Source organism: Tiliqua scincoides, chromosome 3 (assembly GCF_035046505.1).
Source record: "Tiliqua scincoides isolate rTilSci1 chromosome 3, rTilSci1.hap2, whole genome shotgun sequence".
NCBI classification, from domain to species: domain Eukaryota; kingdom Metazoa; phylum Chordata; class Lepidosauria; order Squamata; family Scincidae; genus Tiliqua; species Tiliqua scincoides.
The window spans coordinates 16,732,048-16,754,146 of record NC_089823.1 but is presented as its reverse complement, the minus strand read 5'-3'; the positions used below and the strand labels follow the sequence as shown (position 1 = coordinate 16,754,146).

The 22,099-nt window shown below is 44.2% G+C and overlaps 1 protein-coding gene across 1 annotated transcript in view; it reads right to left on the bottom strand.

The window, feature by feature from the left end:
* Nucleotides 1-22,099, bottom strand: part of CNTN5 (contactin 5) — a 278,579-nt gene that overhangs the window by 4,415 nt on the left and 252,065 nt on the right. Inside the window, exons 17-19 of the mRNA XM_066618972.1 lie at nucleotides 14,850-14,959; nucleotides 6,073-6,259; nucleotides 5,129-5,241 (exon numbers count right to left, since the gene is read on the bottom strand). Coding sequence (XP_066475069.1) covers nucleotides 5,129-5,241; nucleotides 6,073-6,259; nucleotides 14,850-14,959 — 410 coding nt within the window. The remainder of the gene's footprint in view (nucleotides 1-5,128; nucleotides 5,242-6,072; nucleotides 6,260-14,849; nucleotides 14,960-22,099) is intronic.

Below are 22,099 nucleotides of genomic sequence, written 5' to 3'. Positions count from 1 at the left end.
TTGCTCATTTTACATCACTGGTAGCCTACCTAGTGTTGGGCCCATTTTAACCCATTTCTGCCCAACGTTGCATATACGCAACAGGGATCAAACGTGTAGAACAGCGGGCTGGGCAGAAATGGGTTAAAGTGCTAGTCTTGACTTTCTAAGACCCATACCCCACAATCGTGTGCATGTTTACTCAGAAGTCCATCTCACTGTGTTCAGTAGAACTTACTCCCAGGAAATGGGAGGATTGCAGCCTTAACGGACTGCCTTCCCCCTTGTGGACCTGTCTGGGCCCTTGGATCAGCTTCAGAAGCTCAGCTTTTGGGTCAGCCACTGTTGGCAAGAGGGTTGGAAGTCCAGTGTCAGTGGTGGTCAGTGGCTGGCCCAAAAGCTGAGCTTCTGAAGCTGATCCAAGGGTGAAGGCAGTTCATTAAGGTGACTTTTCAAATATAGAATATCCTTCCTTGCAATGATCAGGCAGGCCCTCTTTAGACAGTCTCGGAACACTTTTTCCCCCCTGCCTTCATCATTCTGTTGCCTTTTTCATGTTGTTTGTCGATGGTCGTACTGACGGTTTTAATAAGTTTTGTCCTCTTTCAGTATGTCATGCATTGCTTTTTATGCTCCTCAGACCAAAACAGTCCATAAGCCACATGAAATAAATAACCAATGACCGTTTGGAGAGTGCTAGCATTGTGTCTGCATCAAGCCACTGTACACTGCTGACTTCTCCCTGTTGCCCCTTCCATCTTTCCCATTTAATGTGGATTATGAGCCTTTAGGGCTTTGTAAACAAATGCAGAGGAGTTCAGAAGAGGCTGTGAGCCTCCAGGAACCAGCAGGAGGCCAGCACTGCCCCCCGGGTAAGAAAAAAAAGACCCTTGACAGTGGCAGCGCTGCAATCTCTATAGCACTGCTGTTGTCATTGGAGCAGGGCCACTCCCCTTAAGAGAGAATGCCCTGCTTCTGGTTCCCCTGGTGGGCTGTGACCCACCAGTTTGGGAACCACTGTTCTACACTATTTCAGTATTAATGCTAGAATTACAGAAGTGTTGAGCTGGTGGGTGAGTGAGTGAATGAGTGAGTGTACATGACAGAGAGAGATGGGGGAAAGGAGAGAGAGGGAGAGAACATATACTATTCTGGCTTGCAACCAAGTATGTTACAACCTAACACTAAGCGCATGCATGTGGGAATGTTTATATAGGAAAGAGTAACAGTGCACATCTCTGCTTTTTTCAGCGTGTCCCAAGAACCAATTTCAATTGATTCATGCGGGTAAAAAAAACCAACCCAGTCTCTAAAATACCCCAAATTTTAGCAGCCAGATGCTGCCAGCACAGATTGCTGAATATCCCCAGCATAATCATAACAAATCTCAGGATTTGCACTTCTGCTCCATACAGAAAATATTAATTTTAATGGCATTTATGACACCTCATGCTTCCGCATTTCCTTAAATCCTACTGCAAACACTGTCAAATTGAAGTGTTAGCAAGGATTTCACCGCAGTCTACTTCTATTAATAGTCAGATGGGGTGGCATTAATGGCAGCGGGTGGCACACATTATGCCATTTACGATCCCTGGTTGACAATTACTATTTCCAAAATATGCTTGAGAATAAAGGCATTAATTCTCTTTTGGCTCTTTCTCCCCTTTTCTGAAAAGTTACTGCTTTCGTTTGAACTCTTATGTTGGAAGCAGTAATGAAAACACTTTACAACTGGGACGGGGATGGGGTGGGTGGTGATTGAAACATCCAGCCTTCAGAGTGGTTCTGTGAAGCCATTTCTGGTTAGAAGCTGGTCCCCTTCACATGGAGCTACGGCAGTGAAGGAGTCATTTCTCTGCAGTGCAATCCCATGTGCCTGTACGCTGTCTGCGAATGCACCTCTGGGTGCTGATCAGAAAGATCAAAGTGACTGGCTGCATCCATATGACAATGACATTCATTCATTCACTTGGATTTCTCAGCCACATGGGACTGCATTACAGTCCCAATTTCTGTAGCCCCCATGCTGCTGTAGCTGTTTAAGAAGGGAGGCACGGACCCTCTGCATCCTATGATCCGTTTCAGCTGCAGAAGCCAAAAGAAATGAATACTGTATGTATTCTAACAATCCGTCTGATCTGGTCCGGAGATAGATGCCTTCTGTTGCAATTCCAAAGGCATGCTTCAGCAGGACAGCGAAGAAAATCCCAAACAAGGTTGGCGCAAGAACACAGCCCTGCTTCACTCCGCTTCGGATGTCAAAGGGGTCTGATGTGGAGCCATCAAAGACAACAGTGCCTTTCATGTCCTTGTGGAAAGATCTGATGATGCTGAGGAGCCTGGGTGGACATCCAATCTTGGGGAGAATCTTGAAGAGGCCGTCCCTGCTGACCAGGTCGAAAGCCTTCGTGAGATCTATGAAGGCTATAAAGAGTGGCTGTCGTTGTTCCCTGCATTTCTCCTGCAGTTGTCTAAGGGAGAATACCATATCAGTGGTGGACCTGTTGGCTCAGAATCCGCACTGCGATTCTGGATAGACGCTCTCTGCAAGTACCTGGAGCCTCTTTAGTGCAACTCGGGCAAACAGCTTTCCTACTACGCTAAGGAGAGAGATGCCGCGGTAGTTGTTGCAGTCACCCCTGTCGCCTTTGTTCTTGTGCAGCGTGATGATGTTTGCATCCCTCATGTCTTGAGGTACTCCACCTTCTCTCCAGCAAAGACAGAGGATTTCATGCAGCTCAGTGACGATGCAGCTGTCACTACACACTCTGCCAAAGATCTCCAGCAGCTCATGGATCGTTTTAGCAAGGCCTGCCAAGATTTTGGACTGACAATCAGCCTTAAGAAAACACAGGTCATGGTTCAGGATGTGGACTCACCTCCCAGCATTACAATTTCTGCGCATGAACTGGAGGTTGTCCATGACTTTGTGTACCTTGGCTCAACGATCTCCGACACTCTTTCTCTCGATACCGAGCTAAACAAGTGCATCGGTAAAGCAGCTACCATGTTTTCCAGACTCACAAAGAGAGTCTGGTCCAACAAGAAGCTGACGGAACATACCAAGATCCAGGTCTACAGAGCTTGTGTCCTAAGTACACTTCTGTACTGCAGCGAGTCATGGACTCTTCGCTCACAACAGGAGAGGAAACTGAACGCATTCCACATGCGCTGCCTCCGACGCATCCTCGGCATCACCTGGCAGGACAAAGTTCCAAACAACACAGTCCTGGAACGAGCTGGAATCCCTAGCATGTATGCACTGCTGAAACAGAGACGCCTGCGTTGGCTTGGTCATGTTGTGAGAATGGATGATGGCCGGATCCCAAAGGATCTCCTCTATGGAGAACTCGTGCAAGGAAAGCGCCCTACAGGTAGACCACAGCTGCGATACAAGGACATCTGCAAGAGGGATCTGAAGGCCTTAGGAGTGGACCTCAACAGGTGGGAAACCCTGGCCTCTGAGCGGCCCGCTTGGAGGCAGGCTGTGCAGCATGGCCTCTCCCAGTTTGAAGAGACACTTGGCCAACAGTCTGAGGCTAAGAGGCAAAGAAGGAAGGCCCATAGCCAGAGAGACACACCAGGGACACACTACACTTGCTCCCAGTGTGGAAGGGATTGTCACTCCCGAATCGGCCTTTTCAGCCACACTAGACGCTGTTCCAGAACCACCATCCAGAGCGCGATACCATAGTCTTTCGAGACTGAAGATTGCCAACAACCTCTAACCTCTAACAATATTTTGCTGTGTAGATAATTTTGGGTTCCATAACCCAAACAACCTCTAACAACCTCTAACAATACCAACAACCAATTCCAACAACCTCTAGCCAACAACCAATACCAACAACCAATTCCAACAACCTGTAACAATATTTTGCTGTGTAGATAATTTTGGGTTCCATAAAGGTTGTCTTCCAATGGTGTAGCTGGAGGATGTGCAAAGCATTAAGATTTGCAGGAAGCCTCATTGCGGTGTGCAAATAGCCCCTTTGGAGCCATTCTGGACTGAGCAAGACAGAGCCAACCACCTCTGTTTTTCTCCCTCCGCCCAGAATGGCTCCAGAGGGGATGGGAGGCCACTTGTACAGCACGGTGAGGTTCCCTGAAAAACTTAGTGCCCTGCTATGCCACTGTTGTCTTCCCTGCTGAGCTAGGGGTATATCCAGTGCCAAATTTAGACTTGGTGGAGACCCTAAGCTATACAAAGCTTGGAGGCCCCTTATTTATAAAATTACACCAAAATTTGCCGTGCAAGACAGTGGAAAAAGGTCTACATTCAGCACAAATAAAATGCTAAAAGTCCCCCCTCACCCCCAAAACAATTCTGAATTTCTTTTTAGGTCCCTGCAAATTGTGAGGCCCTAAGTTGCCTAAATCCAGCACTGGGTACATCCATGTGGAGCCAGGCTTCTGCATGAGGTGAAGAAGGATACAGACTGACAGGCAGTGCATATGTGATTCTTTCCCTGATACAGCTGCTGGGACTGCACAGGTTGTTAGTACATGTAGATACAAACTTGGATTTGTGGCCCATGGGTTTGGTACCATGACTCTTGGAATGGAGCAACATCACGTAAGCCTCGTGTAAAGAAAAGAAGACCACTCAATGCTCTAGAGCAGTGGTATTCAAACTGGCGGGTTGCAACCCACCAGCTTGTTTGAAGGTTCCCCAATCCCTTTAAGGGACTTGGGAAGGGGAGAGTTAGCGACCTGATCCCCAGGATCGTGTTGCTAAGGGGGGGGCGAAGGGAGGTGCTTCTACTCACTGAGGGCTGCTGCAGACTCCAGGAGGTATGTGGAGCCCCACGCAGCTCTCACCTGGGCTCCCCGATGCTTAGAGTGTTGAAACCACTTCTGGTTCGAGATCGTGAAACTGGAAGTGGTTTCTGATCACTTTTTTCACCATTCTAAGCATCAGGGAGCCCAGTGGAGGGCTGCGTGGGGCTCCCTGTACCTCTTGGAGCCTGAAGCAACCCACAGTGAGTAAGAGCACTCTCCTTTCCCTCCCTTAGCAATGTGATCCTGGGGATTGTGTGACTGACCTTGCTCCCTCCCCCGCAAAGACTTACCTTGGGAGTAAAACTCCTGAGAAGTTTGGGAACCACTGCTCTTGAGCATGAGACGGTAAATATGACAAACTGACCTTATATCCCATGACGTCGGATTCATTTGCTAACGGTCTGACGGGTTCCCATCCCAGGGATACGTGGGAGCCATCTTGGATCCACATGATATTACCAGGTGCTTGACTAGGGGCTGAGGAAAGATAGAAAAAAATGAATAAATGATACCATATTTTTGAAATTAACATTGGCAGTCTTTTTCTTTAATAAAAAAAAACTAATGAGTAGTTTAATTTTTTTTAATTATATTTGCTTTTGATGGCCAATTCTGCTAGACAAAATTCAGTATCTTTCATTAGTTTCTTGCTCTATGTCATTTTAAAGGCTACTAGTGAGCTTAAGTAATTTCAGCACCCATCCCGTCCTTGTTCCATGTCAGGAAAATTTAACCTTGCTTTCCGGAAAGATAACACAGGTCTACACACATTTATGTCTACACATAGGATATTTTGAGGGTATTGAATCAAAAAATGGCATTGGTTTTGCCCAGTTGGCTCTAGTTTAGAGTGTATGGGATAGCCACCTTATAAGATGACCATATAGCCATCTTATAGTCAAGCATCTTCCTCATGAGGAAGCCATGGCATTGGCTTCCTCATGAAGAAACTGCTTGAATCAGTATATAAAATGGCTATGCTGTACCCCCAAACTAGAGCCAACTGGGCAAAACAGATACCATTTTTGGATTCCGCACCCCCAAAATATCCTAAATTCTTTCAAACATCATTGACAACTTTAAAAAAAGGTGTTTTTTTTTTTTGTTGGCCTTTTTTAATGGATGTTAAATTTTCTCATTCACTTTTTAGAATACAAGTAAGTTTGAAGTGAGTTCATGAATCAAACCAACACAGTATTTTTGTTTATATTCTTTGGGCAATATATCCCGAGGAAGGAGAAACCAAGAAGGGAACTGAAGCCCTCTTAGGGCCTGCCCATTATGAGAATGAATTATTTGAGAACTTACGCGATTTCTTGGTGGCCGCTCGGACCACGCTGCTTGGTGGCCCATACCCTGCTGCGTTGTACGCCTTTACTCTTAGGTGGTATAATGTGTTGCCTTCTAGCCCTGTCAGAATGACAGATGACTCATTTCCTTCTGTCCTGGCTTTCTCTGCGGCTTCCTCTTGTTCCATATCTTTCCAGTAACCAACCTGCCAATGGAAGATTACATGAGCGATTTATCAGAACATTTGTGAGGCTTGGTTCTTAACTCTGACTCCAATTTCTGTAGCGCTTTTCTGCTTATACAGCTCTTTGACACTCTTATTTTCTTCAGCCTCACAACAAAGCCTGGAGGTTAAGTAGGTCTGAGAAGTAGCCATGTGTCCAGCCCATGCATTGGCTGAGGGTGAAATAATACTGTAGGGTCCTATAGACACTTAATGAGCAACAAGTTTTACAAGAAGGCGATTTTCAGGCAACGACTAAGGATGATGAGCTGGGCCCCAATCCACAGGCCCTGCAACAAACTGTGAACACATCCCAAATTGGAACAACTCATAAGAATATAAGAAGAGCCCTCCTGGATCAGGCCAAGGGCCCATCTAGTCCAGCTTCCTGTATCTCCCAGTGGTCCACCAGAGGCCTCAAGACAACAAGATACCTGTATCCTGTTGCCTCTCCCATGCATCTGGCATTCAGTGGTATGCTACCTCTAAAACCCAGAGGTTGCATATAGTCATCATGGCTTGTAACCTTTGATGACTATTCCTCCATAAATCTGTCCAACCTCCATAAATCCTCCATAAATCTGTCCAACCTACTCTTAAAGGTATGTAGACCAAATGCCACCAGAACATCCTGTGGCAAGGAGTTCCACAGATTAATTACTTGCCAGGTAAATAAATATTTTCTTCTTCTCTTGCTACTCAATTTCAATGTATGTCCTCTGGTTCTGATGCTGTGCAAGAGGTAAAAGAACTTCCTTCTTTCCACTCTATTCATCATCTCTAAGAGGAGACACACAGACTGCTTTGCCATGCCTTCTTCCCCCACCTCACTGGACTGTTCTTTTAGGAATCTGACCACCTGCCTTTTCTTGACCTCCTGATCTCAGATAGCACTGGATCTTGACTTCTGCCTGACCTGACTCTGTTATTTGCTTGTGGTCTCTCAGATCCCTATCTGCCCACTTCAAAATCTGATCTAAACCCAACTGCTTCTGAACCCAGCTGAGGCCAGTCTGAATGCATGTCCAAAGCCAACACGCTAGCCACAGGACCACACTGGCTTCATGAATTTATTTCTGCTATCCTTGGAGACAGGCCAGGGTCAGATTGCACTTGCTCCCAGTGTGGAAGGGATTGTCACTCCCGAATCGGCCTTTTCAGCCACACTAGACGCTGTTCCAGAACCACCTTTCAGAGCGCGATACCATAGTCTTTCGAGACTGAAGGTTGCCAACTACTACTGTTGTCTGGCTATTGCTTTTTCCATTCCAGAAATCACAGGAACAGTGTTATGAAAACCCATGAAAGTGACCCTTTGGCTCACTCTGAAACGGCATTTGCCATCCCTTTCCTAGACAGTCAGCAACAGGGAGTGTCTGATGGTTAGCTCATTGAGATTCAGTGCTCCGTGAGCTTGTCAGGAGCTTGTGACTAGCTAGACAGAATGGGCAAGAATGAGTGCTGACAGGAAGTCAAAAGTACTTCAGAGGATTCAAGGGCAGCCCACCTCTGGTGGGTCTTCAAAGAAATTGACTATTAAAAACTGGCAAGCATTGACTGAGTCATGTGAGGGAATGGCATGAACAATTATTTCCTTCTTTGGCGGGCACTGTACACAGCTACAAAGCTCTGACTTGGTTTAATGAACTGGAGATGACAGAACACCTGAGGAGACCTTGTAGTGGGTTAATCATACCAGAGCAGCCTCACTGGGGGACAGAAAAGAAGGCCGAGGATTTAGTTTGAGTTACTCAGATAGGAACAGGTTTCTGTCAAATGCAATTCGAGAGGAACCCTCGGCACTAAGCACCTCCCTCCTTCGCACACAAAAGCCCAAACTGTTTTTGATGTTTACAAGTCCATGACAGTCGTGGCTTTCCTTCACTGAGTTTCCCCCGCTCTCTTGAGATTATGCTGGCAACCCATGAATACTGAACACTTCATTTGCAATCCCTTCAATGCAGGCATCAATTTCTTACAAGACGTTGGCTGCGATGAGCAGAACGCTTACTAGAGGGTAGTTCTGGAGTTCCTCCCACCGACTGATCACAATATAACTGCAGCCAAGTCCATTATCTATGCATCTGAAAATGCTTATATCCCCAGTGTGGCATGACCCAAAATGTCGTCAACTTGGGTCCACTGCTTACAGCACCCCTTGTTTGGTTTCTTTGACTGTGGAAGTGCAAGACTTCCATGAATGAAGGCGCTCCTTTGATTGCATCCTGCCTGTAAATAAAACTGGAAGTCCTGCACTTCCATTGAAGAAATCACTCCATGAGCAAGATAAGGTGGTTCCACTGACTTTTAGCAGATGGAGAAAAGTTTGGGGTGGGTTGCATCCACAGCAGGCTGGAGGGAGGTGGGGCCGGCAGCAGACTCAGGGTGAAGGGCAGCCCGAATAGGTTCCCCTCTCTCCACCCCACAATCTGTTGTGGACGCAGCCCATATCACCTCAAGTAATGAATAGGGTGCCCCTTTTCTGTAAAGAGACACATACAGAGCAGCTGGTAAATTTAAAAAAATAACAATCAAATGCAAGAAAAGCAATCATGAGATCCAAACAGAATAATGCCCGAAAAAAGCCATCAGAAGAAAATCTCATTGCTACCTGAAATATCCTGCTCAGTGCCTCAGTTTGAGGAAAGCAAAGTAGCTTGCGCACCCAACCATATAGGACAGCCAAAGGAGTGCCAGAACGGGTATATGAAGAAGCCACTGCTTAGAGCTGGGCCGAGTGGCTTCTTCAGAAAACAGAAAGAGGCGGTGGCCGCCATCTTGGCCAGCCGACCCCACTGGCCTAGAGCATAGTGTTCTGGAAGAAATGCAACTCGAATGTTATTTTCCTAAAAGTTTTTCTGCAGCTCAGAGTGGTACATGCATAGGGAGTAGTTTTTATCTGCACTGAATCCTGGGGAACTCCTTTTAAGAAATGCGGGAAACATCACAATCTGCTATTGTGGTGGGCTGATCACCTTTTCTGATGTGGTGGGCCGGGTTAAGAGGCTTCCCCAGCTTGGTTTGATAAGCAATAAGGCTGTGCAGTTTCTTGCATGCCAAGGCTTGGGAATATCACTAGACTTACCTGTTCGCCCTTAGAGCAATCATTTTCAACCATTGTGCCTTGGCACACTGATGCACTGAGAATGGTCTGCAGGTGTGCCATGGGAGTTTGGGGGACAATCATTTATTAGTAGGGCCATTGGGGAATGTGAGCCCCCCCCCGCCCCAATCAGCATGGTGTGCCTTGTCAATTGTCAAAAAACTGATGGTGTGCTTTGACAATTTTAGTACCTTGTCAGTGTGCCCTGAGACATGAAAGGTTGAAAATCACTGCCTTAAAGAAATCTCTTTGGGGGCGTTTCATTAGCTCTGCATGAACAGCAATTGATGTCCAGGATCAGGACTAAAAATAGATGCAATTCTAAGCCAATTTAATATCGGGCAATCAACCTGGTGAGTCAATTTAGGACTTTCAGGGGGCAAAAGTGTTTTTCCTGAGAGTTCTCTAAAAATACTCATAAATTGTGACTCATTTCTGAATGCAGAGAGTTCACCCATCATTACAAAAGCATAGGTTTGAGTTTGCAATGACAGGAATAAGGGCGACACCCAGGGATTAGTTCACATGTCTGTGAAAAATGAGGGTGAATCCCACAGCACTGTAAAATGTATATTTTTAATATTTCAATTAAAACCTTCTGCATCGCCTGACGTGTTGGGAAAAAGTTCTCCCTCAGAGGTGAAATGGAGAATATTGAGAGAAAACGGCAGTTTATTTATGCAAATTTATGCAGAGAGCATTCGTATTCTCTTCTGTTGTCCTAGGAGACAATTTTTCCACCACATCATGGAGAAAGTATGGTTTGTTTCAGAAGCGCACATCTATTGCTTGCAGGGATTTCTGTGACACACACACACTGATGCAGTCATGGAATTGGCTATGAACATGTTTTTAAGTACAGCCTGTTCACAATCTACTTTCTATTCATAACTATGCTCACTCTTATGCCCAAGGGTGACCTTGTGGAGAAATTTTAATGGTGAAGATGCATGTGTCATACACCCTCTCCCTTGAACACCAGTGCTCAACTTATGGAGAGGAGGGAAAGGAGAGAGGAACCTTTGTGACACTCCCTTGCTACTGTTTTTGGAAGGCTACAGTGATCTAAACCTCAATATTTTATATGAATTTACATTATTTGATAGTTTGCCTAACGTTTAAACAGGGTCTGGTCTAGCATAGGAGAAGCAACAATGTTAAGCAGTATGCCCCAAACTGTGGGTCGGGATCCATTAGGTGGGTCGTGAGCCAATTTCAGATAAGTTCCCATTCATTTCAATGTGTATTTTATTTTTAATATATTAGACTTGATGTTACCATGGTATGTGACTGCATTTGGGAAATGTTACAGTTCTATACTTTTAACAGACTACTATGTATATACGTTTAACAATGATAGTCAATGGGCCTACTCCTGGGTAAGTTTTTTTTAAATTATTATTTATTAGATGTACATTAATATAATGAACAAAAGGAGCAACATAAAAAATTATAAAATCACCAATAAGTACAGGCAATTGCTTTCTATACAAATAAACACAATCAAAAAGTTAACTCAAAGAGAGAGAAAAAACAAAAAACTACTAAAAACAAAGAGCTCAGATACACTCATAGCTCTTCTCTCTTTTTGTTTTTTTTGCATTATTCTCCTACCAATTTCCAGCCTAAAAAAATCACAGACCAACAATCCAGATTCCCTCCTATATCATTTTTCTTCTCATTCAACTCAGCACCATATACGTATCAATAATGGCTGCCAAATTTTCATAAACTGGTCATGCCCTATTTCTCCCCTATACATTCTGACCTTATTAGTCAGTTTTTCCATTAATAGTATTTGTGAGGTCCTATTCAAAAATCTCTGTAATGAAAGATCTTGAGCATTTCTCCAGCTTCGTGCAATCTCACACCTCATCAGTCTAATAAGATTTGCAATTAACTCTTTATTATTCAATTTCTCATTTCCCCCAGTAAATAATGAAAATAATAATGTTTCATTCCCAATTATTTTTTGACTAGTCAAAGTTCCCATCCGTTCAATTATTTCATGCCAATATTTTTTTTATTTTAGGACAAAAAATCCACATGTGTTCCAATGTATCCTTCCCTCCACCATTCCTCCAACACATATCTGAGATATCTCTATCTATGTAATTTTGTGGGGTACAAATGCCATCTATGAACTACCTTTAAAACCATTCCTTTTGTTCTAGCTGATATTGATTTATAAGGGTATTTGGTTCATATTCCCATCCAAGTATGTAGGAAGTATTCCTGGGTAAGTGTGGATAGGATTGGGAATTTTTTAAAATCGGCAATTGCTTGGGAGAGTTAGGAGGGTTCTTCTTTATTTTAAAAACTTATAATTATTGAAAAGATTTCATTTACTTGATTGATTGATTTGATTTTTGTTGTATTGGGGGAATGTCAAAAATTTTCCTGCTTGATGATGTTGCTTCCTGCCATGTTATCACTTCCAGGTTAATAACAACACTTCCGGTGGGTTCCAACAGATTGCCATTCTAAAAAGTGGGTCCTGGTGCTAAAACATTTGAAATCCACTTGTGTAAACCAAAAGGATGATGGGAGAGACCAGAGTCTTGCCTCAAATGTGAATGTTTTGCCTGGTGACCTACAAGCTCTCTGCATGAAACTCTAATCTGGAAAGCAAACTTGCAACATTAGTTTTGCTGATCAAGAGTAAGTAAACATGGTTCCAATCTTCCTCACAGAAGTTTTGGAGATAAAGGGAGATACACACGTTTCCTGCTGAAAGTTGCAACATAAATGATTTTGATTAAAATGAAGAATCATTTTAATGGGCAGAGAGTTAATCTTCCTCCATATTAATTTTTGTCTGGTGTAAACAAACAGATAATTTAGGTTCTTCCAAATTATCCACTTCCAAAATTTATCTGAACTATTGTTCAGGATGGTGTAAATAGCACACTGAAAGTCTCCATATTTTCGTTTCAGTCCACTTCAAATTGTGTGAAATCTCCATGTTAGGGCGCAATCCTAACTCCTTATGTCAGTGCTTTCCAGCACTGACATAAGGGGTTAGGATTGCACCCTAACATGGAGATTTCCAGTACTGACATAAGGGCAGTGCAGCTCTGAGGTAAGGGAACAAACAATCTCTTACTTTGAGGAGGCCTCTATGAGTGGCACCCAACTGCAGGATGCAGCACATGTCCCATTGGCACCGCTATGTCAGTGCTGGAAAGCACTGCTGGAAAGCACTGACATAAGGGGTTAGGATTGCGCCCCCAGTCTCCAAATATATAGAATTTTTAAAATATAAATTGAGGGGCCAATCCTATCCAACTTGCCAGTGCTGATGCATCTGCAAGGCAGATCTAAGGTAAGGGAACAAATGTTCCCTTACCTTGAGGAGGCCTCCATGATCTCTCTCTCTCCCCCCCCCCCCAGCATAGTATGAGTACAAACCCTGTTGGTACGGCTGCATCAGTACTGGAAAGTTGGATAGCAATGGGCCCTGAATGTTTTGATCTGCTCTCCCATACTTATTCTTTACTGAGATGGTGTTAACCTGCCTGTGCAAACTGTCCTTGGCCTTTGCAGCTCTTGCAAGTGAAACATGTCTAGCATTCTGCAGAAACATTCTTAGAAGAGTTCACCTGATAGCTAAAGGGTCTAACAAATTCTATTGCCCAGCTGGGGGTTTTGTGCTCCCCCCCCCATTTCCCTTTCTTCTCCAGTCTACAAAATGCCTGGACCTCACAGCATCAGAAGATCACCAATAACATGTGATACAAATATACATCTGTATATGTAAAAAAAACATGTGACTGTATATGTATCCCTCCCCCCCTCCCGCAACGTGAAATGCTGTGAAGTGTGAATGAATCTAGGGGCAGTGTTGTTGAGATAATGGATTTCCTAAAGAATGATTACTTTCATTGTTTGTACGGTAAAGGAGAAACGGCCAACTTGTACTGAACTTGTGTCTTTTAATTAACACATGTATTTGCACTCTGCCCACAGGCTTTTGCATGTTCCAACAATGAAATGGTCTTATTCACTTTAGGGGCCCCTATGGCTTGTGGACTTCCATAAAGCAACAGAACATCAGAGGTGGAAATGCATGGAAGACAATGTAATTGCTTTGTTAAGCAGGTCATGCTTAATATGCAGAAATCCTTTCCGCCATGAATATGATTTTGTGAGCAGACCTCTCATTTGGGGGGGGGGGGATTAATGCATAAGATGGAAGCCTGAATTTAATGTAGGCACTTTATATTGGGGTCACCAAATGCCAGTTTTGACCATGTGAACGTGGTGAGGATATAAAGCAATCTGAGCAAGGATCGGAAACCCAGCTGAGTTACAAATACATTCCTGATATTGTAAAGCTTCTAAATCAATCTGTTCCCCATTTTAAATAAAATTTATCTTAATGAGTCTGACACATATGTTTGCACTTTGATCTGAACAGACAGAAGAACTGGATTTCATTCTGTCTTCTAATCTCACCCCCAGAAGGGAAAAAAAGAAAAGAAACTCTCCTAAAATCCAGAGAAAAAGTTCACTAGCAGCTTGATTTGAGAAGCGGTTTTAAGTGCAGTGATACAGGCAAGGGTTTGTGCCGACCTGAATTAAAGCCAGATCCAATTTATTGCACATGGAATACAGGCATTCCCTTGCCAGCAAGAAAACTAACCTTCTCCTAATTTATTCCTATAAGATGGTGTGGAACTTGCATTAGGCTTCATAGCTCTTGGGCATCCACAGACACTATGCCAAGTGGACCATGTGAACCCATTCTCCATGGCACCATGCCCTGAGGCTGTTCAGAGAGCAGATCTACCTCCAGCTATACTGTCGCAAGGCAAGGAGGAAGAGAGACATACAATTTGTTACTAGAGTTGCCCTAGAAACACAGCTGCAGAAACCAGAAGAGTTTTTCAGTGTTTTTTTCAGTTTTTCAGTGAAAACCAGGACCCACTTTTTAGAATTAGGATTTGTCAGGACCCACCAAAAGTGATGTCATGACCAGAAGTGACATCATCAAGCAGGAACATTTTTACCAATCCTAGGCTGCAATCCTACCCACATGCACCCAGAAGTCCCATTTACTATCACCTTGCCTCAAGCTGTCCTGTTTTGGCCCCATACTTGCACTGTATACAGCGTAGGCCTGCTAGCCTGCCTGTTCCAGCGCAAATTAGGATTGGTCTGTTAGTCGTCGTTGTTGCTATTGTGGCTGTGAACCCAGAAGTGTGGATGCCGCTACCCTTTTGTCACTGCTGGTCAACACTCCCCTTAAGAGGGAATTCAGAATTTCCCGTTGCCGGGGGTGGGGAGGGGGTTGCAACTCCCAGGTTGGGAAACACTGGTCTCCTGCTCTTCCCTAATTGCCTACTACAAATACTAGATAACGATTAAAGTGCTGACTGATGTTTTACTGTGTCTTTCTTTTAGCAAAACGCAGAGTCATGAAAACAAGAGCAAACCCCCAACACACTTTGTATTTTGCATTAATACCTCAAATCCCTGGGGTCTTCCTAGGCTTTCTTTACTATGCCTCCACGCAACAAGAATCTCTGATACAGACAATCCTGTCGCCTTGACATCAGTAGGAGCAGCGCTGGGTTCTGTAGTAAGGAAAAATGGAAATAATAAGCCTCAGCCGTAACAGCTTGTATCTATCAAAAAGACTAGAGCTGAATCTGTCATGTACTTCCCTTTAGTCTACCTTATTGCTTAGAATAAAACTTCACAATTGCCCTGAATAGCGGAGAAGCAATGCAGTAAAAAGTATGTTTGGTATATTTCTTTATGCCACATCCCATCATATTCTTATTACTGATGAGTTCAGAAAGAACTCCTATTCTGTAGCTTTTATGCCATAGGTTTGAGGTCTCCTCCAACACAGAAGAAGGTTGTTCTTTAGAAACTAGCCTGCAGATAACCCAGGCTAATCTCGAGTATAGGTTAGGAAAAGAGAATGGACCTGTCGTAAACATTAGATTTTACTTTATAATTTTTGAAATATTGTTTCTATCTAGTTCTGAACAATTTCCCAGCTTATCACCGAAGCCCTGTTTACAAATGTATATTGACAGGCAGAGGATCTGGGGCATCTTTCTAAGTTCCACTGAGGATAAACTAAATATATGGAAACGCCTGATATATCTTTGCTGGAGAGGATGTAACTCAGGGGTAGAACATATGCTTTGCGTTGGGAAAGTCTGAGGTTCAGTTCCTGGCATTTTCAGGTACGGCTGGGATAGATCCCTCCCTGATACCCTGGAGAGCTGCTGCCCATCTACACAAACAATTAATGAGCAATATGGACCAATGATCTGACTTGGTACAAGGCAGTTTCATCTACGGGTTATCTGTTCTGCATCTGATTGAGCAAAATGTTAGTCATTATGATAAACACGATAGACATATGAGGGCATATGATATTATGATAAACATGATAGACATATGAGGGCATATGTCTGCATGTTCATGTGTATTTAACCTACTCTGCTTTCCAAAAATCATACTCCAATCAGATTAAATTAATAATAATGTTTACACTTTCTAAATATGCAAAGTGCTTCACATGCATTGACCTGAAGTCTTTACAACAACTCTGTAAAATGGCTCTAATAGTATCATAGATCTCAAAATCTCATAAAATTTCATATACTAGTCTAGGGGTGTCAAACATAAGGCCTAGGGGCCAGATGCAGCCCGCTGAAGTTTTTCATCTGGCCCTAGAATTCTTAGCTGCTGAGCAGTACTGAGGTGGCACCGCTGAAAGGCTGCCAGCATGATAATTGGGCTCTCCCATATCTTGAAATATTATCAAGGTTTGCATATTTTCTCTTCTGTCATTTTCAGCTAATGAGTTCCAAAGCCCGAGAAAAGTGCTTATTTCTGGTCATGACCGACTTAATGACATCTCTTCCTGCCTAATGACATCATCTCTGGCCCTCAGCAGGCAACATGAATGCTATTCGGCCCACTGTATGAATCGAGTTTGACACCCCTGTAATAGTCCGTGCTCCATTTCAGTGGGCTTCAAACTGGAGAGAGCTCTGCAGAGAAAAAAGCCTCCCTGGTACGACTGGAGGTTACCATTTCACCAGGGAGCTTGCGAACTCTATTTCCGATCTCCTCTAAAGTTTGCGCCACCCAGCTGCGTCTGCCCAGAAATCCAGTCACAGAGCCTCCTGGGGTGGCAGAATGAGGAAGCAGCCAAACTTTGGGGGAGATCAGGAATGAAGATCACAAGCTCCCCTGCAGAACGGTAAGCTCTGTTCATGTGGGGGAGGGGTTTGCATGGGGTTTGCATGGGGTTCATGTGGGGGAGGGGTTTGCATGGGGGAGGGGTTTGCATCCAGCCTGCGGGCTGGATTTTGGAGCCCGCTGCTGTATGTTATTGAATCACATATTGTTCTTCCCCCTCATCTAACAACGTCTGTCCTTAAGAGACAAATCCTATCCTCCACGATCTTCTATCATACAGCTGTGCCAAGGGAGGGGGTGCTGAGATTGCCAGTGAGAGGTAAATAAAAACCTGGTGGATTGCTTGGTGGTCAGTGGGTCTCCTCGGATCTATGCTAGCTATTTTGCTGGTGAAAGTCCAAAGGTGGGTCTGAGCTGGCAAAGGGGGCTAGGATTTAGCCCATTCCGTTTAGCCCATTCTGCTCCGTTTAGCCCATTCTTTGCCCCTATCCCCGCAAACCGCCCCTCCACCACCTTGCTTGCTCCAGTGCGGCACAAAGCAGCAACTGCTGCACACTCCAGGCCTCCAGTCATATGTCTTACATGCACTAAAAACTACTTTGAGTGAACTTCTGTATGAGGGCCACAGGATGCGGTATGGAACGAATGCATGGACATGCAGTAACGTCTAATGACTGGAACGAAGTGCAGCTGAAGAACAATGCCATTCATCTTTGATATTACTGAGAGGACTGTTGGCAACACGACTGTTGGCAACATGAAGAAAGAAGAGTGGATGGTAAAGGTTTGCTCCAGTGGACCTCAACCTGTCAACTTGCAAAATCCATCAAGATAAGACTGTGATGCACGGATCATGATGAGCCTGCATGAACAAAGCCATGAATAACCCCTGGTAAAAGAGGAGGGCCTGGTAAGCTTCTATGGGTCATAGTCCATAGTGTGCATAGGCAGCAGAGCATGCTGAAACTCTGCTCGACAACTCATTGCAAAAAGGTTGGCCTTCTCCTTGCAAATTAGCTATGCATGTTTAGGAGGAATATTTCTGGTTTGAAAGGTAATACACAATTCAATATCTCTTGCAACGATTTTTGTATCATTTTCCAGTATTTCTTTGCTTTTTCACATGTCCTCCACATATGATAAAACTTTCAACCTCTTTACATTTCCAACACTTATTTGATGAGCCAGAATACATTTTTGCTAGAGTAAGAAAATATTGGAAGCCTTTTTATGACTGGATAGATAATTTTAGTTAAGCAATACTGAGTGTTCAGATAAATCTAAATTTTTATACTGATAAATATGATAGCTTTTGTATTGATGATTATTGTGTTTTTTTCAGTCGTTTGATTGCTTTTTTTTTTTTTTTTAATAATGCATGTTGTAATCTAGGGCCGATACCCTCATGTGTAACCTGTGTAGTACCAGCCCCAAGTATAACCCATTTTCCTTACCTGTATCTGTAATAAATAAATAAAATATTTAATTTTTTAAAAAAGCAAATTAGGTATGCATGGAATGTGTGGATGAATGAATGGGATCGCTCATGCAAGTGCAGCGACTCTGAAAATGTCTGTTAGTAATCAATATCGTTGATCTTTTGCCTCATATGACTGCCCTTTTGCAGTTGGAGGGATGAGGAAGACATATCTTGTCTAAAGGCTCAGTCCTATCTTTGAGATCTGCCAGCACATCTCCATGTGTGCCATGTATGTATTACAATGACTGTCCAGCTGGCAAACCTCACAGGGAGCAAACTGGGGAAAACATCCATTAAATAAATAAAACAGAAGATGTTAGACGCGCCACGGACACCAACACAATGTTGGAAAAATCACTGTATTATCATAACTTGGACATAGCTCAAATGATGGGGCAACACAGCTGGTGAAGAGGCCAAAACAGGGAGTAGACTGGGGTGTGACGTGAGGGATATGGAAGGGACGAGGAGGGGGTCAACAAACATTGTATCACCCCTCCTCAGATGATGGACACACTCCTGACACTGTAAAAATGCTAAACCAATGACAGAGCTGGCATAGTGAGGAGTAACCCCATAGGGAATAATGGGGCAGGGAACAACAGCAGAAAAGTGCACCCCCTGCCCAGCCCTGCCCTGCCTACTTCCAAACAATGGAACGTAGAATACAGACTATATTTGGCAGCCAATCACACCAATCCCAGTATATAAGCCCCTGCCAGGCAGACTACATCTTACGTTATCAGAAATGTGGCATGGAGCTTGTCACCAGGGCTCAGCTCTGACACCGCAGGTGCCACTGGGGGCAAGGGAACCCTCAGGAGGGTTGATGGAAATCTGATGGAAATCTGCTCAGCCCTAATACTTGGTTGCTATGCAGTAGTATCGCTATGCACTACTATCAAATACCAACTGACACATCAAATTTCAAAATAAAATGTCATCAGGCATCAAACGCAGACACCAAATAGTCAAGATAACAACCAGCAAATACTGGAGCACCCAAAGAAAATTGAAACAATAGTAAACCTCAAAATCCACAAAATAATATTTTGAGATGAATTTCTGGGAGCAAATTTGTTCCAGCTCTTAAATATGACAAATATATTTGTCTTCAGAAGTTGCAACAGATTCTTTGTTGATGTTCTATTGATCTTCGTCACTGCACGAACAGAATTTTTTGTTGCAGAAAGCAACAACAAAGTTGCTTTGAATAATATTAAATACTGTCTTTTTTTTTTTTTTTTTTTTTACAGTATTTTATCAAACGTGTTTGAGTCCCAGTAATGTGGCGGTGGTGGTGGGTGAGGGTGGGGGGGACATATATGAAGGAACTGAAAGCTTCAGGCTCCAAAATACTGTGCATACACAGCAATCTGTACAAAAAGCGAATATAAAAAAAATGGAAGAACACCCATTCGGAAAAAAAGATGAGGCTCTGGAAATTTGGAGAGAAATCTGAGAGTGCAATCCTTACCTTGTCTTCAGCTGGGGCAGCAGCCCCTGCGCTGGTGGAAAGCAAAGGTGTAGTTAGAGGGGGTGCAAAGCACTAGGTTTTGAAGGGAGCCTCACCGTAGCATGCACTGCAGCATAAACCTCCTGTTCCTCCTGCCCGGGGTGGCTCTGAAGGGGAGAGGGAGGGGCTGCTTGCACACCACAGTGAAGCTCCCTGTAAAAACTTAGCGCTTTGCATCTCCTCTAGCTAAGCCACTGTCACAAATGTGCCGTAAGGCATGTTTGCAGCACAGTGCAAACCACATAAGTTGGCAGTGCTGGCGGGGAGGCCTGCACCACCCTGCTGACATGGCATCCCATTGATTGGTTGCAGGTTGAGGTGAGTTCTCTGCTGGGTGGCTGCTGGGAGAGCGTGGCGGGAGGGCATTTGGAGGTCTGGAGGGTGTGTAATGGGGCAGAGGAGGGCAGAATGGGGTAGATCCTATTCTCCCTCTTGGGCTTGGCAGGTGTACATGGGTTGCTCAGACTTCTACAAGCTAATTAGCTGACGGAGATCTAAGCAGCTCCATTGGGCAGGCTGGGGTGTTACTTGGGGTATGGGGAAAAATCTCATTGCCCTGAGACCTCCAACCTGCTCTTGAGCACTGGACATAGTGAATGCCATGTGGCCCCACTGCACCAGCAATTGCTAAGACTGGGGGAGAATATCTGAAGGATTCCTACAGTTCTTAGATACTTGCATCCTAGCAAGTCTAGATACCAGCTCCATTCCAATGTCTGTCTTCCTCTTCATATCAGTGCTCTGCATATCAGTGCACTGCATATCAGTGCAGTGTTCGTGCATGGGGTTTTCCGTGACACCATGAATGTGTTCTCATGTTTCCATGGCATAAACAAGCAATTTTATGGACTCAAAAAATATAATGCAATATTTTCCACCCGATATCATTTTCTGTGCAATAGCATACCTTGCTTTCTATTTTATGCATTCCAGAGATTTGTGCATTGAAAGCCATTTCCTGGATGTTATATCAATGAAGCAATTACCTTGTTGTCAGGGTAGATTGCATTGGGACAAATAATTTGTGCTCTACACAAAATGTTGGGTGGCAGTTTTCTATATGTGTTGAAATAATTTCCTTTTCATGGAACTTAGTAGACAGAGGGTGTTTTTATGTATTGATCAGAGTGGAAACCAAGCAGACAAAATATATACCAGTAAATAGCCTTTTAACCACATGGGCGTAGAAATCAACTTTTTGTTTAATGTGCGAAACAAATACATTTGTTTGTGCATTGCACATAATTATTCACTGGATTTTTAGTGACAGACACTAAATGCAAATTTTTGGGAAAAGGCCGAGAATGCAACATTATAAATCAACTATAGCTAGTTTTTATTGATTTGGACTGGAAGGGAGCCATCAAATCTGCTATAATATGAAATAGCCCATAATTCACAACACTATGTCGTTTCACTAACTGAGAATGAGATTGATGGGTTCATTAGATTTCCCTATAATTGTTGCCAGTGTTGTGATCATAACCTTTTATTAATATTGCAGCAACAACTTCTAACCATAATGTTTTTGCAGAATTGTGCACGTGAAAAAGTCCAATATCCATAAAAGTTGTTTTTAGCATATTTAAAATATTTTATGCCACGTCTCAAATGCACTGTTTCCTCATTTGCAAAAGCCAGCATCTGGAGGCCTATATTTAAAATTGCCTGTGGGCTCTGTTGCCCCACGTGCACCTTTGTCCTCATGCTATGGAGAGAAATGGGGAAGAAGCGAAGGTGACGGAGGTAGAGAGTGAAAGTGCCCTGAAGAGGGAGAAGAGAAACAAGGGGTTGAAACGAGAGGACCTGTGGGAATATTGAGGACAGGAGTGACGTTTTCCGCTCACTGGCAGGCCACCAGAGGGCAAAGCCGCTTAGTTTGCACTGGCCAGAATGCCTGGGGCTAAGGAGAGCCTCTCTCTGTGGGGTGGAGTGCACTGGCATTCCTGGAGGGGGGGCAAAACTAAGTTTCTTCAGGTGCCTGGCCGCTCTGTTAAGTTGACCCCCCTCCTCGTCTTCTGTCATTTTTGCTTTTGAAGTTGCGACTGGCTCAGAAGGCAAGGAGGTTGTGCTGGAATGCCAGTGGTGGGGGTGCCTGGGGGAGGTCTGAAATGGGAAGCTATCTTCTGGCTGTATGCCTAAAAAGACTCCCTGTGATTGTCCCCAGAAGAATTTCATTGTGGCATACTCCCCCTTTAAGGGGGCTTGTTATGGTTAAACTAAAGGACTGTTAATAAACCCCTTTCCTGTGAATAAACCTCTTCCTGAGCATTTGTCTCAGGGTTCAAGCTTACCTGGAGATGGGCCAGTGCAAGTCCCTTGTGCTGGTCACCATGCAAGGAGGCTGGCATGAGCTGCGAAGCACCGGTGAAATGGTAAGGCCATGCCGGCCAAGGCAGGCTGGTGTGGGGGCTTAGGGAGGGTAGGAAGGAGATGTTCTGGGGCAGGCGGGGGGGGGGAGGATGGCAGGTGGGCCATGGGTGGGCTGCGGTCAAGCAGGGGGTGGGGACAGGATCCAGCACTTGTGCAATTCCTAACTCTGGTCCTGGGTGA